Here is a 17717-nt window from a genome sequence, read left to right on the forward strand (position 1 = left end):
AAATGGAATGTAGGTATATGAAAACTTTTTTTGTAAAAAATTGGTCTGATACCTAGCGAGTATGAACATTGAACAGTAAGCGAATTAAAAATTGTCTCCGTGATACACTTAGAATATCTCCTTCAAAACAATTAAAAATGGCATAAACAGGATACTATAAACAGCCAATAGATGTATTTAAACTCTTAAATAAAATACTACAGTTTTTTATAATTTAATCATATTTTATTATTTGAAAATTTTTTTTGGAAAAACATTTTTAATTTACCAACTATTAAATTAGTGTTATAAAATATTAAATAGTAAATATACATTCACCCGTATAATAACTATTACTTCTCAAACTGTTAATAATAATTTATGTTATAATTTAAAAACGAAAAACTAGATGCTTGAAATTTAAAAAAAAATTTTTATCATTGTATAGTTTTCAAAATATTTCGACTCTTTTTAAGCTACTATAGACATTTTTGATTTTTTTTTCTTTAAATATTAATAAAAATTATTCGCTGGGTAAAAATTCTTAAAAATTTTATCCAAGATCCCATATAAGTTGTTTTTATATCTATATAAAAAAAATATAAAAATACATAAGTAAAATTTTATAAATTGTTAGTTAGCATTTTGATGAAATTCGTCAAAATTGCAATGAAAAAAAGACCTAAACTCTTTTACAATTAATTATTTATAAAAATGTTCTTTATACATCTAACTTTGGAAGATTTAATAAAAGATTTTTTTGCGATACTGAAACCAAAAAATCTAAAAATAATTTTACAGGTAGTCAATTAAGAAATTACTTATTTAAACAATAAATATAGAATTTGAGTGAAATAAGTTGATATAATATGGTATTAATATATGTTATTATAATAATTAAATACTAATATTATAATAAATGTATAGGTAATATTTGAAATATTTGTATAAATACATACTATGTACTAGTATTTATATAGCTTAAATGTTTGCCCTAAACATTAAACATGTTAGTGATGAAACTAAACACTTACTTAGGTGACATAAAATATCAATATAAATATCTAATTATATTTATTCAAATTAGTTATTTTATTATTTAGTATAATAGTACAAAACACAATTTTTCATCTCTATACAAATTTTAAGCTAATGAAGTTGCTGTAATAAATTAACTTGTGTTCTATCAGAATGTAATGTAATGCCAGAGTCCGAAAGTTCTACATCTGAAATAATTAATTAATAATTTAAGTTTTATAAATAACAAATTATTTAATATTTTACTACTATAATTAATTTTCATTTACTGTTATTAAAATGGCAAAATCTTTGTTCTGAGGTTGTATTTTGTTCAATCAATTCAGTGGATTCCAATTTTTTATATTTTGGTCGTCTTATAGGATCTTTTGTTTTTAAATTTTGCTGAAAAAAATTTCGGTTTATATGACATAATGCAAATATGATTAATGGGTAGCCATTTGAATTGTTTTAATGTTCGCACAAAATTACATTATTATTTATTATTATACTAGGTATTAAAATTTAAAACACATTTTATTCCTTATGATGTTTATATATAAACATGGTTTCATTCACTATTTAAAACTTTTTCCTTTAATTTTTATTTAAGTAGAATTGAATTATTTTTATAAATAGGTATTTTATTAATACTTACTAAATGTATATAAGTAGTAAGTACTATATAACTATAGTTAAATTAAAACAACAATGTAATTTGTTCATCTTATAGATTAATAAGCTATATAATGCTTTTATTTTTACTTTACTTGTACATCTGAAATATCGGAAAGAAGTTGATGTCGTTTGAATAATATTGAACCAAACACAAAACAGGCGAGAAACGCCACAAATATAGCAAAAAACAAAGCAATATTTTTTCCTGTTTCACTAAATTCTAAAAAATAAATATTTTTTTGTTAAATAGGTATAAATATAAATAAATAATTTTATTTATATAAATGTTAAAAAATAATGAATTTTGTTTCTTATTATTTTAATATAATGTATATCATAAAAAAGAAATGTATTCATATTTACCTAAGTTACGCGGCTGGATAATTCGTAATGGTTGTTCTGGCACATATAACCTAAATCTATGCAAGTCGTATAAAATTAAAGATCCATCAGCTAGTTTTTTGACGAGGTCGTGAATAGATTCATCTGTAGTAATATTTACGTTTTGAATTAAATGTAAAGTTATATACATCGGTTCACCTACAGTAAAAATGAAAAATACATTGAGTTCTTAAATATAATATACATTATCGTACTAATTCATGCACAACACTATATATAGGTACTTTTATATTTTTATTGCAAATACTATATTTAGTGATGCAATTTGAGTTTTTATAATAGAGGTGCCAACACTTTAGGCTAACAATTTTTCTTAATTACCCGGTTATACTTTTCCTTCGCAATAGTAAATAGTAAATTCACGATATATTTTTTATGTATGTGTACGAAACATGTATTATGTATAAGATTGAAACATTAAATATTATATTTAATATTTTGATAAAGTAAAAAATTGAAAATAACTTTTTTCATGCATGCTAATTGCTAGTAATATACGAGTTGGTACATTTATAAAAAATAAATATGTACATAATATAACCTCCAAACATATTATATTACAGATGTATTATGGTTTTCATAACATTATATATTATTTTTTATGCACCAGCCATCGGAAAGTTAAATTTTATAGTAGACCAATAAGACGCAAAAAAATTAGGATGCCAAAGTAGTTACACCCAACCACCTCCGAATCTCATAATGACCAAATGGCATGTTATTACTATAACATGTGCAAGCACTATAGGTACATATTTATAATAATAAAAACACGAAGTTAAATTAATTTTTTGTACTAAAGTATTTACAAGTTACAATAATTATTATTTATTAATGTAAGTTATAAGATAGATACATTAAATGCATAAACAATAATTGATAATAAAAAACTATGCATGCAGTTAAAAAGTTTTCTATTTTTAAGTTATAAACTTATAATAATTCAAAGTTATTCAAACCATTAAATTAGTGTTGTATAATTAACTATTGCATTATGTGAAAATATGAAATACTTAAATATAAAAGCATTCTTAATAATTAGTGATCTTCTATAAGATTTATTTTGTTATAACTATGATCGATATCGATATCATAATCATATGACTGTCAAATTAAGTATGTAATAAATGAATATCTTGAAATATATCTATATTTTAAATAATTCTGTAATTCACACTCTATTAAATGTTTGAAAAAAAAAAAATAAAATAAAATAACTTACTCATAATCAACTTTAATTCTTTTAAAACTGAAGAAAGAGATAGAATTTTTTCCGTCAATTGTCGACTTAAAGAATTTTCTAAATCCCTAAGATTTTGATCATACAAATCAGCAGGATCCCCATTTATTCTGTGAATATGGGTACAAACGTTAAATTACTTTTTTTTTGTAGAATATATTGAAAATACCTATTTCATATTTGATACAAAACGTAATTGTTTTATTAAAGACTTAAAACACTATAGAGTTGAGTAATTGACCTACTCAATCGTTAAGCGATAAAAAAAAAATAATTTTCCCTCCTTCTAATTTTATAAATAGGTACCTATTAATTTACTCAATAGTTTTTATTTATGACAAAATATCATACAAAATTATATATATTTTATAAAATACCACTATGCACGACCACACAATTAACAAATATTATTCGAGAAAATTTGATATTTAGGTAAAATTTTCTGAAAATCTAAAAACTATTTTGTATAGTATTTTTAAGTATTGACAATATTTCTTACTTGAAAGCAACACATATATCAGAAAGAGATCTTTGAGTAATTGAAGAATTATTGAAAAACTGATTCTTATTTTTATTTACATAAACGACTGTATTATGTGTTGAATCTGATACAGAATTATCGAATACAACATTTGTATCATCTGCAGAAAATATTCTGAAAATTTTAATATTGTAATATATAATAGATATATTATTATGTGTGTAATATACAAGTTATATTTTATTGGTTTATTTTTAATAGTGCAATTTACCCGTAATATTTAAATGCTGGACATTCACACGTAGCATATTGATTAGATAATTTTGTGACAACACCAAGAAACTTACATCCTTCATTAGTCCAACCTAATATACCGTTCCAATATCTACACTAAAAATTAAGAATTTTCAATTAAGTAAATAAGTAGATAGGAAATTTAACAAATTATTGTTTAATACTTCTAGTTGGGTATCAGTTGTCGATTGTAATGGAATTTCTACAATATTTAATATATTTGATGGATTTGATAACACATTTTCATAGTTAAATTTTCTTTTATTATTCATCTTCATAATATGAAATCCAAATAATCCACTATGTCTAAATAAAAATGCCAATGTAAGTAAAATAATATTATTATAAATATCTTTACTCGACAGTTAACACTCATATAGTTTAATAGTTTATTCGTTTCTATAGTTCTAACTTAACGTGATGAATATAATATAATATATATAATCTATTTTGATAAGGACAATTTAAATTTCCATTAACAGACTCTGAACACACATCGTTATTATGGCAATAACTTTTAATACCTCGAAGTCCTCGTGAAAATATCCCAATTATTTATGTCAGTAGTGGATATTCACCTTAAAGTAAAATATATTTTAATTGAATATCATGGGTCACTGGTCAGTACTATAACCTAACCCATTATAATGGGTTACGATAATGAGAAGTAAGAAACCAATATTTCTAACATCTTGTACGAATCCTTCAACCAGTACGCAACAAAAAATCATAATTAAAACTATTCATAGAAATACATCAAATCTACTCTGAGTTATTTATAACTTAACTTTGTTGATTGTAATTTATAATAACTTAAAATTTTAAATTATGTTTACGATGATCTTCGTAATTTGAAATCTATAATTGCCACTATTTTCAAGAATTTTCCAAATAAAAATGATATAGGACATACGTAAATATAATAATATGTATTTTTAATTGACTATTATTACCTCTTAAGAAATTGTCCTTTATTACCATAAACTTGAGTGAAAAAATCATCATAGAAGTGAAAACCCATAAAACATAATGGAAACTCAGTTCTATGAGATAAAAAAAGGTTTTTGTTGATCTTAACCTAAATTTTTAAATAAAACATAATTTAATTATTAGCAGTATTAGCACATTAATACAGAAAGTATAAAATATTGTGAAAAAAGAATAATTCCTTTTTCTCAAGTGTCAACGATTATCGTTATGATACTATTGTACAAGTTGGTTTCAAGTCTCATTAAGTGTATAATGTATATACCTAATATATATATTACATTTTTTTACAATTTTTGGTTTTTAAGGGTATTTATTTATTTTTATGATTACAAAATTAATAAACCGAATTCACGGTTATCAATTCAATCAAATTATTCAATTAACACAGTAAATAATTAGTATAATATTTTTCTTACTACAATACTATGAAATGCATCTTAAATTTCTATAATTTTGTATAAATTAGTTTAGCATTTTTGTTGTAATCATAGTTTTATAATGTATTTTATAAGTGAATTATTTTAAAATCTTATTTAGGATATTAATACATTTTTTATAGAAAAGTTTCTTATTTTTTTTAGAGTATCAAATTTCCAGTCCTAAAAATAATAATTTTTTTAAGAAATATTTTGAATGATATGTATTTACCTAATAGTTAAATTTAATCCATCAGAAAATTATTCATAAAAAAAATAATATTTTCTACAAATAAAGATTTTGTTTAAACTTCATGATTTCTGAAGTATAACAGAAAAATAATATACTTAAGTAATTACCTTAGATCTTTGTTTGATACATTTTTTGTGAAAATCCGAATTACATGTAGGTATCTCAATGTATGGGTCTATTAAACTGACACTATTTACTTGTCGTACGCTGAAACTTCCAACTAATGATCCTAATACATTTTAAAATTAAAATATATATATTTACCGTTTTAATAACAATTTTGAACAAGGTCCGTTTGATCATTAATTTCTCCTTTAACTAACCTACATATATTTCTTGTTCTTCATCCATTGTCAAACAAACACGTTTAGCATAATTTTCAACACTATCAAGCAACTTTTTTTTTTCATTTAATCCATCAGGTCCATCTTCCTTGTTTAAAATCACGATTTCTGAGACATGTAAAAATGATTTCACCTGAAAATATTAACATTTTTTTAAAGATTTTAGTTGGGAGTTTATTATGATCTTCTATTATTAGATATAGAAATAACGTACCACTTCTGTATTGATCTCTGTTTGAGAATTAATATTATGCATATTAGAATTTACATATTTTAAGATGTATTTTATGTTATTTGCGGTATTTGACATTGGTTCGTTATCGTAAGCTGTAAAAATATATCAATACATTTTTTTTATTTTCTCTATTCGTTTTTAAATTACCAAAATCTTGTACCTATTAATTTTGCGTATATTCGATCTCGTAATGATACTAACGATTGAGAGACAATTATATTATTAAACTTTGGAAGTACAAAAAAAGTACGAGAAATTGAATCTAAAAGTGCCAGTCCAAATGGAATGTACTCTATGCCATAGGATACGCTATACAATGTTATTCAAAATAATTAATAATTTATAATAGTATTGTGTTTAATTATATAATTATGAAAATTCTAAAGCTGTAAATTCTATACCTTTCCATAATATCATTATTGATATACATTGAAATAAGATTAAATAGTTCATTAGAAGTTTTTTCATACACTTCAATTTTGAAAGTTTTTAATGTTATCATATAAGTAAACATATATGCTTCCGATTCAGTTAGCATTTGTTTCACCAACATACGCCTGTATTTTTGTTCAAAGTATCTACGTGAAAATATATAAATATAACTATACATTATTATTCAGCTTTAGTATAGTATAATTTCAAATCTAAAATGATTACGTTTTTGGTATAACCTTTTTTTTTCTTTTTGAAAACACAAATAAGTAGAAAATATTTTTACAATGTGTATTCAATTAGAAAAAGTGTCAAAACTGAGACTTGTATTCTTTGACACTATAAGTATCTATATATTATATACTATATATATATATAGGTTTGTTTAACTAATATAACTTACTTATATAATTAAATCATTAAATATTATATTATTATAAAAGAATCTTACGTTATATCTTCATCTGAAATCTGTGTTGGATGATGGACAGATATTTCTGGACCTTCAATCGTACTACAACTTTCGTGAACATTGCATACTTTTAAAATAGTTTTAATCCTTGATGTACCCAAATTGACTGTATTAAAATAAGAATATTAGAATACGCTATGTATAATAAAAGCACACAAAACTACTTATTTGTGTGAACTAATATGACGTATTTATAATATCCTCCGGTGCGTCATGTTTTAAGGAAAAGTTTGCTCTTCTCCCTTTATTAATTTAAGGTTCATTAATATTCCTTAAAACTTAACGTTGGGTTTATGTTAAATTTGTAGTTTTTGTGATTAGTGTTCAAAAAACTTTCATGTTAGAAAAACAAAATGTTATTTAGTTTAAATTATTGTGTATTTTAAATTAATCTTTGATATTACAATTAAAAATTACATGCATTTTTAACTAAAAAACAATTTGCTCTTTTTTGTAATTTTGATAAATCTTAATAAAATAAATTTATTTAGTTTAAATGTTTTTACTGATTATTACGAATAATTGTTGTTGTTTCAAAAGATCATTAGACAGTACTACAACAGTAGACACAAGTTACACACACACACACACACATATTTATTATCACATAAATTTATTGTTCTGTTTCGAACTCTGTCAAGTATTGTGTGTGCGAACTGCTAGCTGAGGGGGAAGCAGTAAATACGCTATTGATATGGTCTAAATATATGCAACAATATTTTATTAACCTGATGGAAGAATTGTTTCTGTTTGTAACCTGAAAGTTGAAGTGTAAAAATATATTGGAACGGTTGTTAACTCTGGTATATAAAATCCAAAACTATATCGGATTGGGTGACTTGATTTTCTGTCATATGCTGCATTAGTATAAAATTTGAACTTAGTTAAAATACCAATTCCTTCTTTCGGTGTTACCTGATAATATAAAAACATGAATTTATATACCTAGGTCATAAATAAATTTACCATAATATAATATAATTGATTGGCCTATTGAAATTATAATATCTCAATTAAAACACATACTTCTAATTTTGATGCACGCGGTGGAGCAACTATTGAAATTGGCACAACCCCAAATATTGAATGTTTAAAAGAAGCACAATGGACACTTAGTTTCAGTAAGAAATTTGTATTTTGGTTAATTTTATTTGGCAATGATACTGCAATGCGAATATCGTGTGAAAATGTTTCATTTCGAGCAGGCATAAATTCTCTAATGACTTTATTTTTTCCACCCTATATAATATATAATATACACGCAAGCCATTAATTATTAATTATTATTCAATAGATAATTATTAACGTGATCTATCTGTATCAACTAGAGCAGTGGTTCTCAAACTGTGGTACGCGAAAGACTACAGTCTACATGGTGGTATGCGGAAAGCCGCATGGTGGTAGAACGAAAAATTAAAAATAAATATTCAATTCAGATCTCCTTGAAAATTTGTTGTTTAAATCTTAGTTCAAAAAACTAATAAATAAAATCAATTATATTGTAGTACTTTACTGTATTATTATTTAAAATAAATGTATTTAACTTAAAAGTAAAGTATTTAATTGTACAATTTAGATCGTTCAATTTTTAGTCATTATAGTGGTACGTGATTGATTAATAATATACCCAAATTGTACGAAAAAAATAAAGTTTGAGAACCTCTGAACTAGAGAATTATGTACATAAAATTCGATGTTTTTAATTTGTACTTTTATATAGGTATGTACGTATATGGATACTGCATAGGTACATAAAATATTAATAAAAAAATGTGTTTTGTTGTTAAATATTAAGTATTTACCATATATTTTGACGTTAAATAACTGTATCCAGAATCTGATGACGTAGTCCAAGTAGTTGAGCAACTGGGAGTTAAAAAGGAGACAGTAGCAGCCATTATAATACTACTTCCGGGTAGTGTAGGCATACTGGGGTTGAAATTTCCATCAGGCCAATAAAACATTATATGTGGACCAGATTCAAAAGAAACCACAACCACGGATACAGCAGAGTCAATCGGAATGCCACCTAATGATATTTGAACCACAAAGTAATACCTAAATGATAATGTCATGTAATTAAAATAACAAAAAAAAAAAATAATATTATAATAACAAAAAGACCCACATAATAGTGAGAAAATGTAGTTGCACATAATGTACCACTGCTGCGGTGGCACCAGTGTACCACTAAAATAATATAATTCTACAGCCACCATTTAAATACAATATGCTTTCAAATTAGAATGATTTAAGATTACGTGTAGTGGATTTAATAATAAATTTAAGAAAAAAATAGTTGATTATTTCTCAGAAAATTAAAAAGTTCCAGTTTTCACATTATGTAATATTTTTTTTCACATAGTTTAAAATGTCAGGATTTTTTATAAATATTATACCTTCCTGGCTGTAAGGTTAATTCCCGAATTATTAATTCTGAAGATGTTGATGATGATTTTTGATCCATAGCTTCTTTTAACGCAGGATAATTTCCAACCATTAAACAATCATCACCATTAGTTGTTTTGCAAAGCCATTTATACTATAACAAACAAAATACAGTAGTGGTATAACTATTACAAATAAATGTATGTAAGTATAAATATAAAGCTGTTTAAGACTGTTTTATTGAAAAATCAAAGTAATACGGCATTTATTTTATAATATACATTTATATATCTCCTTGTATAGTCTGTGTTGAAAAATTTAATTTAAAATAAAATTTTTTAACGTACTTGCATATCTTCCATTGTGACATATTTTTGATGTTTTATCCTCAAGTGAATGGATCGGCCAAATCCAACCACAATTTGCTGTGGCACTATAATTGTTTTAGCGTTAAGTGATTCAACTCCAAAATCAATTTCATCCTACATTATATATTATGCATTTATATTTTATAGGTAGATATCGTTTAAAATTATCTATACAATTTTATTTTAAATTATTATAAGCATATCAATAAAAAATAATTTTAATTAATTTACAGATTTATGTATATAGAGTCAATAATTTAGTTGTATGATATAACTTGTACCTATAAATTTATTGTTAAAATTGCAATCCATAATTTTTGGTTTCCAGTGTTTATTAACGATGTATAAAAGGAGTTTCATATAGGCAATGTTGATTGCTAATCGATTTTGATAACTACAATTTCTCTGGGCAGTTAATTAAACATTTAAAACTGTATTAATTAATATATTTATTAACTGTGTATACACACAGTGGAAATATTCGATTTCCAAGTATATGTAAGTAACTCCGTTCTACCAAATTCCCCTTCGAGTAGAGTTCAAGTTAATTGCAAAAAACTAACTCTGGATCAAAACAATAATTAAAAAGTCAGCAATAGTAACCCTTTCACGAGTTATGTGTTTTATGTCCTCTCCCATATTGTCTTGAAACTAGCCACTGAGAACTTTTAAAATGAAATATAAAAAAAAGTATTAACTCTAATATTTTAAATGTTGAGATTCTATTGCTAAATGGTTTCATGTCAATTTTTTTGATTTTCTATAATCTATGTTATTTATTGTTTATTTATGTATAACAGATTATAATATATATGTTGATAAACAAAAAATACGTATAAGAATTAAAACTTAAGTGTAGAGACCATGGGCACCCTTGAGGGGAGGGTAAGATAGGGCACTTGCCCCCTCCTACACAAGAAATATTATGAACTTATAGTTCAATAAATATGGCATATTTACATTAATATGTGAAAATAAATCTTTATTATCTTAAATTTGAGAATTTTTTTATCTTGCCTCCCTCTAAAATTTTACCTTTAGACGCCCACGGTAAAGAGTAAATTTATATACTATTATTGTAGAATGTATATAGATGTATAAGGAACATTAAATAATTATATTTCGATCGCATAGATTTACCTTTGCCATTGCTGTAGTTTTCTTCCCTGGGTAAATGATATCATTATGTAATTCACAACCGATCGTATAATTTTTGCCTGGAATTAGTCCTTTTGTATCCAATATCAATACTGGGCCATTCATTCCAATGATATTGTATTTACTGTTTTCGGTTATAAAATACCAACTATACTACATATAGAAAATATAATTCATCAATACAATAATATGTAAGCTACAAAAATTAACACTTATTAGTTAGTATTAGGTAGGTACTAGGTACCTACCTATATTTATATTAGTTTTTTATTTGGCAAATAATTCGACAAAATTTAATTTCTGAATATAAATGTATAATTTTTTTAAACCTGTAGTGAGTCTATATAAATTTATTACACGTGCCATGTTTATTATCAAAATGAATACTTAATGATGTTACATAGATATATATATATATAGGAATAATAAAACTATGATGTCAAACAGTATTTTATTTAAATAATTGATAAAATTTGGTTATCCATATAAATAAATACATTTAATAGCTCAATCAAAAGATAAAATAGCCAAACCTGAGAAACTTATAATCCCAAACAATTATAATTAATAAGGAATCAGTTATCATTTACGTGCCGTAAATCGAAAATAATAACAATACTTTATTATGAATAGTTCGTATACAAGTCACAATAATGAACACTTGGAATGTGATGTATGTTGTTTTCAGAAAAACAATTTCAGAACGAACAGTTTTTTTATGAAAAAAATTCACAGCCATGTCAATATGAAAAAAAAATTTAACCAAATATATTATAAAAATGCAGTACAAAATTTTTATAAAAATATCATTTTGTTACTCATTAATTCGATAAAAAAGAATATAATATTCAGGTTTTAATTAAAAAATATTGATCGTAGATTCGAAATTTTATTAGGAATATACATACCTTATTTAAAAATTTTTAAAAATATTTTAACTTATTTTAAGCTGCTTACATTACCATGAATCTAAAATCACATCAATCTACTATATACATTATACATATCGATATATGAACTTCTAAATTATAGTTTTTAAACCTAAAACTTTCAGTAAATATTTTTGCAATCTATCAAATTAATAAAATACTAATAATAACATAAGTATAATATAACATAAACTATTCATAGAAATGAATGCTGATCTATCAACCTCCTTCGCTCAGATTCAGTTTTTAATGATCTTTTTATTAAGTTCAATTTTTACTTATACTGCAGGGATTCCGCTTAATATATGGAGTAGTTGGGGCCAGCCGTATTCGCGCATATTAAGCGGTTGCTTACAAACTGAAATTAGTTCAAAAACACAAAAATTTATAATATCCAAAAAAGTTCTTATTTAGTACATGTGAATCATACAATTGAAACATTTTTTAAATTACTACATAAATAAAACCAAATATAACATACTAAATAAAATTACTATTTTGAGGTAGAAGACGTATAAAACGTTAAGGTTTAAATGGTTATCCTTTTTATTATATACTTTCGATAAATTGGTACTATTTTATAGATCCGATAAAACCCGATAATATTAGTCGTTTTAAATACACATTATGTATAAATTCTAACGCTATAATAAAAATTGCCCAACATATAATCCGAATGGAGTGCCCATATTATGCTGTTTTTTTAACATTAGAATACATTTGTATTAGGACCAGACAATTTGGCCCATATTACTCGGATGCCAATATTAACCAGTGCCCACATTAGGTGGAATCCATATTGTATGAACTTACGCAATGCATACTTTGGTATTTCATTGTAGATGCAATCAAAATGTATTATACAGTAGAAACGAGTTCCCCGTATTATTTTTTATTTGATATATTTTAATATATTATGTTTATATTTAATTAAAAATTCATTAAAATAAATTTTACTTGTAAATTATTATAATCGTCCTCGATTGGTTCTCCACAAATAGGATACAAAACTGTTTCAAATATAGCTGCAGACCCAATTGCAACGATTGGACGTGCCATTATTTGCAATTTTGGCTGGGATTTAATGCCATGAGTTTCAATTAATTTGAATTTGAATTGACTTTTCAAACCTGACTGGTTTAAAATATTTATTCCCGATAATTCTAAAGTATATTCTACGTATGGCAACATCTGAAAAAAGTAATTGTGGTTAATTATATAAATTATTTACTATACAATGAACCACAATACATTAAAAATTTATAATATATTAGGTTTTTTTAAATTACCAAAGCACTGTTTAAACAAATGCTGTTTGTGAAGTTTTGTCGATTTATCATTATCACAAGATCTCTGACACTATTCTTCACTAAATAGGATCGATGTGAAGATTCGTCTATTGACATGTGAACCGAGTTTGAAAGGTCATTAAAGCTTAATATTGGACTAAATCTGAGCATAGGTGAACTAAAGGTAGAAACACTTATAAATTGAGAACTAATACAATCATACATTGATTGTTCAGAAGACTGTGTTCCAAGAATGTCTCCATCGTCAAAATTACAAAATTGTCGAGGACCATTCATCCAATATACTGGCAATGTAACCTAACAAACATTTTTCTCTTAATTATTATAATAAATTATTTTTAAACTTGAAACCACTAACTTTTATGTGAATATGCATTATTAAACAATTTTTTTAGATCAATATGAATGATAACAAAATCATTTATTTAAATATTATTTAATAAATAATAATTTTATACTTATTGTAATGGGAATCAGGATATAAATAATATTGTCACTACTATGTATACTGTATAGTGATATACCTACTATAATATACAATTAATACCTTAGGCCAATGAAAATTTCAACATTAATTATTATCTATAATAAATTCAAGAGAATAGAATTATGTTAAAAAATAAAATCTATTATTTATAAATACCTATGTGGTTTGTAACATAATTTAAATACCTATATTTTATTATACTCTTAAGGTATCTATTCTTGAAATAATGAAGTATAACTTGTCAACTTATAAGATACAATATATAGATTTTACAAAAAACTAATTACTACATTGTTGTCTAAAGCTCTAATCTTAATTAAATTATAAATAATTTGTTGCATTGCGTATTTACATTTAGGTATATGGTACATCTATATAATGAATTTAATACATCGGTAATCCAGATTATACATATACATATTAATGTAAAATATTATATATTAACCTATTTAATAAATAGATAAATAGAATAAAAATGAATCACCTCAGAAGGAATTATTGGTACAATAATTTCAATATTTAACATTGCTGAACTCAAATTCGGCAACGATTGGTAACTCCTTATATTATTGTTTGAAGAAAATTGAACAATAAGTTTATTTTCTTTAATAGTTTTTACATATCCTAAGAGTACCGTTAAATGATCAGAGGAAAACCAACAAACAGCGTCTACACAAATTAAAATAATATGTTTAACACCTATTATAGGTATTGGTGGAGAACGATTCTTCAAATTTGCGGAATCGTGTTGATTTTAATAAGTAGAAACATTCGATAATTATAAGTTAATTATACCGTGACCAAGTTGATTTAATGTAATTGAAGTAAATATGACATCACACGAATCTGGTCCCTCAACATTTTGATCGAATTGAAACCAAACAGTTCTCAAATCTTTAGTGAATCCAGATTTCATAACTTTTGGGCGATCGGCCTGAACCGTCACTATTTTGAAATTGTTCAAACTAGAGAATAAAAAATCTTTAAGAAAAAATACAAAGATATAGGTGTAGTATAAATATATCTTTTATCCATACTAGTATTTTTCACGTATTTTAGTGAACGTTATTTAATAATCTCCACATATCCGCAGTAGTTATAATTATAAACAAATAGGTAGAAAATATTGTAAAATTAATTTTTTTCTAAATTATTATCATACCTTAACATTGCATCAATTGCATCCGTTGAATATATTACTGTTATTTGGTATTCAGTGGCTCTATTAAGTCTATACTCAGGACATGTAATCCATGTAGATAGTTTGTTTCCATTGATCGAATTTGTTGGTAAAATTATATAGTCTTCTCCATCAGTTAAATAACATAATAAAGGAACGGGCTCATTCAAATTAAATATTTCCAGTTTGAACTTAATACGTAATTTGTATAAAAAAAAAATATTTATTATTATATATAGGATATTAGATTAGATAACCTAACCTATACGTGCCTATCATTTTTACGAGAGAATGAATATGCATTTTATATACTTACTGAAACACTTTCTCCTAGTTTTATTGAATTTGGTTCAACGTTTCCGATTATCAAATGTAGACTATTAACAAGTAAAAAATTACCATAGAAGTTCATAAGTGAACCAAATTTTGAACATTGTATCTTAAAAGCACCTAAAGCTGTTGGAATTTCGAATCGTGCCAATGTCGTAAATGTGTCACTTAGATTTAAATCAGTTTTCTGTAATAACAGAAAAAAATATACATTTTTAGCGTTTCAAGACTTAAAACTTAATATAAAGTAAATTTAATAATTTTTGAAACTTAAATACTTTATTAGTCGTTGTTTTACTTTTGAGTATTTAGATATAATATGAATATTGAATATTTACATTTAGTTTTTAATTAACATATTTCACTGCAACAGTAAGTACCTATATTTCTTAATTATTGCTATGAAGTATGAATTATTTAAGTTTGAAACACACAAGGTTAACGTTTAATAATATTCTTCACTTGATTCTCTAATATTTGGAGCCTTATTTTAGTGTGCAGTGCAAAAAAGCAAGCATGTGATAAAATTTTTTAAATGTGTTACTTATAATTTCCTTTTTTTTTTAAATTATTTATGATAAAATTTCTACAACAGAATGTTTACAAGCTAATTATTATTAAAAAAAAAAGAAAAAAACGAGCATTACGAATTTTATTTTTTTTATAATGGGTTCTTATTAATAAGTTCTACTGTAGATAACTTGATATATAGTGATAATATTTTTCTGTTTATTGTTAACTGGTATTTGGTACTTAGGAAATTCATACGCTAATTTTTATTTTTCAATTTATATATTATATAATAAATAAATATTATTTATAAATCATTATTATACATAATTTATTTATTTAAATTTTTCTGTAATTCTAAAAATTAAATTGTATTACCATAATGATTTGGGAATTCAAATCAATTACATCGCATGTAGTTGATTTTATCATGTCCATCGTTGACGCCAAACCCTTTATTTGAATTACTATATCAGTGTTATTTTGTACGTCATAGATGAAGGGTGATACATATATTTCATCGATGGCTGTTACAGGGTTGACTAAATGTAAACATTATATGTAGTGTATATTATTTTTATTATACAGTGTTTAGTTAAAAATTATTATTAGTATAAATTTAAAAAGATCAAATTGCATTTCAATAAAAATAATTTTTAAAAATTGTGTTAAATTAAAATCATTATTTATAATTATCAATCATTAACTTTTGTTCGTCATTTATATAATCAACTTACTTAATACTATTGCAGAAATAGTGAAAACTAATAATACATGTACAGACATTTTTAAAACATGTAGTCACCATTTGTTTATGTCTATCCGAACGATAATTTTATACTATCAGGCAGGAGCAACGTACTTTACCTACCTACCTGTTATGATTTTGTTTAGCGGTAGTTGTCATGGAAATAAAAATGTCAATAAACATTAAAATCAATTGATGAAATATATGAAATGAATTTTATTTTGTGCATTATAATAATTTAATATCAGACATAAATGACACACCAATATAAATATAATTATATATTCTTATCATTTTCATGTATTTTAATATTTTTTAATTTAATGATATCTGCAACTAGGTATCAATAAGTTTTTTCTATAGGCTTTCAAATATCAAATATATTTATATTTTAAATTGTGTGTGATAACTGATAATATTACAACTAAACTATTTAGATTTTATCTTTAATTTGCACATTATGTAATCGAGAATAAAACAAGAGTTATATATATCATACTATTAATTACTCAATTATTTACTTTATATAATATGTACATCAATAAATTGATAATTTAAACAATAATAATGTTAACGGCGTTTTAACTATCATAACTCATAAGTATAATAATACTAACTGTATAATCGTAGTATATTATATTGTATTTTGAAATTTTAAATGTAGCTAGGTATAATAAAATAATGTTAAAAATTAAAGTAAGCATATGGTAATTTTAAATATTTTAATACATTTTAGTTTATTATGAATACAATTTTTGTTTAGTTTACAATGTGGTTTTTTCATCAATTTGTAAATGTAAATTTTTCAAATTTCGATTTTCATTAATTTACATATTGTAATTTCTGCTATTACTTTTTCAGTCATATTCGATTTATATGTATTTAGTCTACTATTCCATAACAATAATGCAATTAACATTTGCTATTGGCAATAACAATAGTTTACTATTTTACAGTGTTTATATTAGTATACACTATAAATGTATTTATAATAGTATAATTATGTTATAGTATATTATTAGGTACTTATCGGAGTGCGTACAATTGAATACGATTAATTTCATCGCCCATTGACG

At 24.1% G+C, this 17717-nt stretch overlaps 1 protein-coding gene across 2 annotated transcripts; it reads right to left on the reverse strand.

The window, feature by feature from the left end:
* Positions 1-789: 789 nt before the first annotated feature.
* Positions 790-16786, reverse strand: LOC114120357 (uncharacterized). 2 transcript variants are annotated; one of them, XM_027982236.2, is made up of 29 exons: positions 16631-16779; positions 16272-16435; positions 15370-15570; positions 15036-15244; positions 14669-14838; positions 14358-14542; positions 13366-13683; positions 13034-13267; positions 11130-11300; positions 9969-10103; positions 9633-9775; positions 9036-9291; positions 8260-8472; positions 7962-8148; positions 7213-7339; positions 6731-6907; positions 6490-6638; positions 6309-6421; positions 6074-6227; positions 5858-5979; positions 5045-5169; positions 4256-4397; positions 4069-4187; positions 3816-3971; positions 3299-3426; positions 2038-2214; positions 1767-1894; positions 1287-1401; positions 790-1205 (listed from the first exon to the last, which is right to left on the reverse strand). In XM_027982236.2, exons 1-29 carry the CDS (start codon positions 16677-16679, stop codon positions 1129-1131), a joined length of 4644 nt encoding a protein of 1547 aa, XP_027838037.1. In that variant the 5' UTR covers positions 16680-16779; the 3' UTR covers positions 790-1128. The 2 variants fall into 2 exon arrangements, 1 of the variants encoding a protein (XP_027838037.1); XR_007604378.1 differs by having other exon boundaries at positions 1177-1205; positions 1762-1894; positions 16631-16786.
* Between the last annotated feature and the right edge of the window lie 931 nt (positions 16787-17717).

This window comes from Aphis gossypii, chromosome 2 (assembly GCF_020184175.1).
Source record: "Aphis gossypii isolate Hap1 chromosome 2, ASM2018417v2, whole genome shotgun sequence".
NCBI lineage: Eukaryota > Metazoa > Arthropoda > Insecta > Hemiptera > Aphididae > Aphis > Aphis gossypii.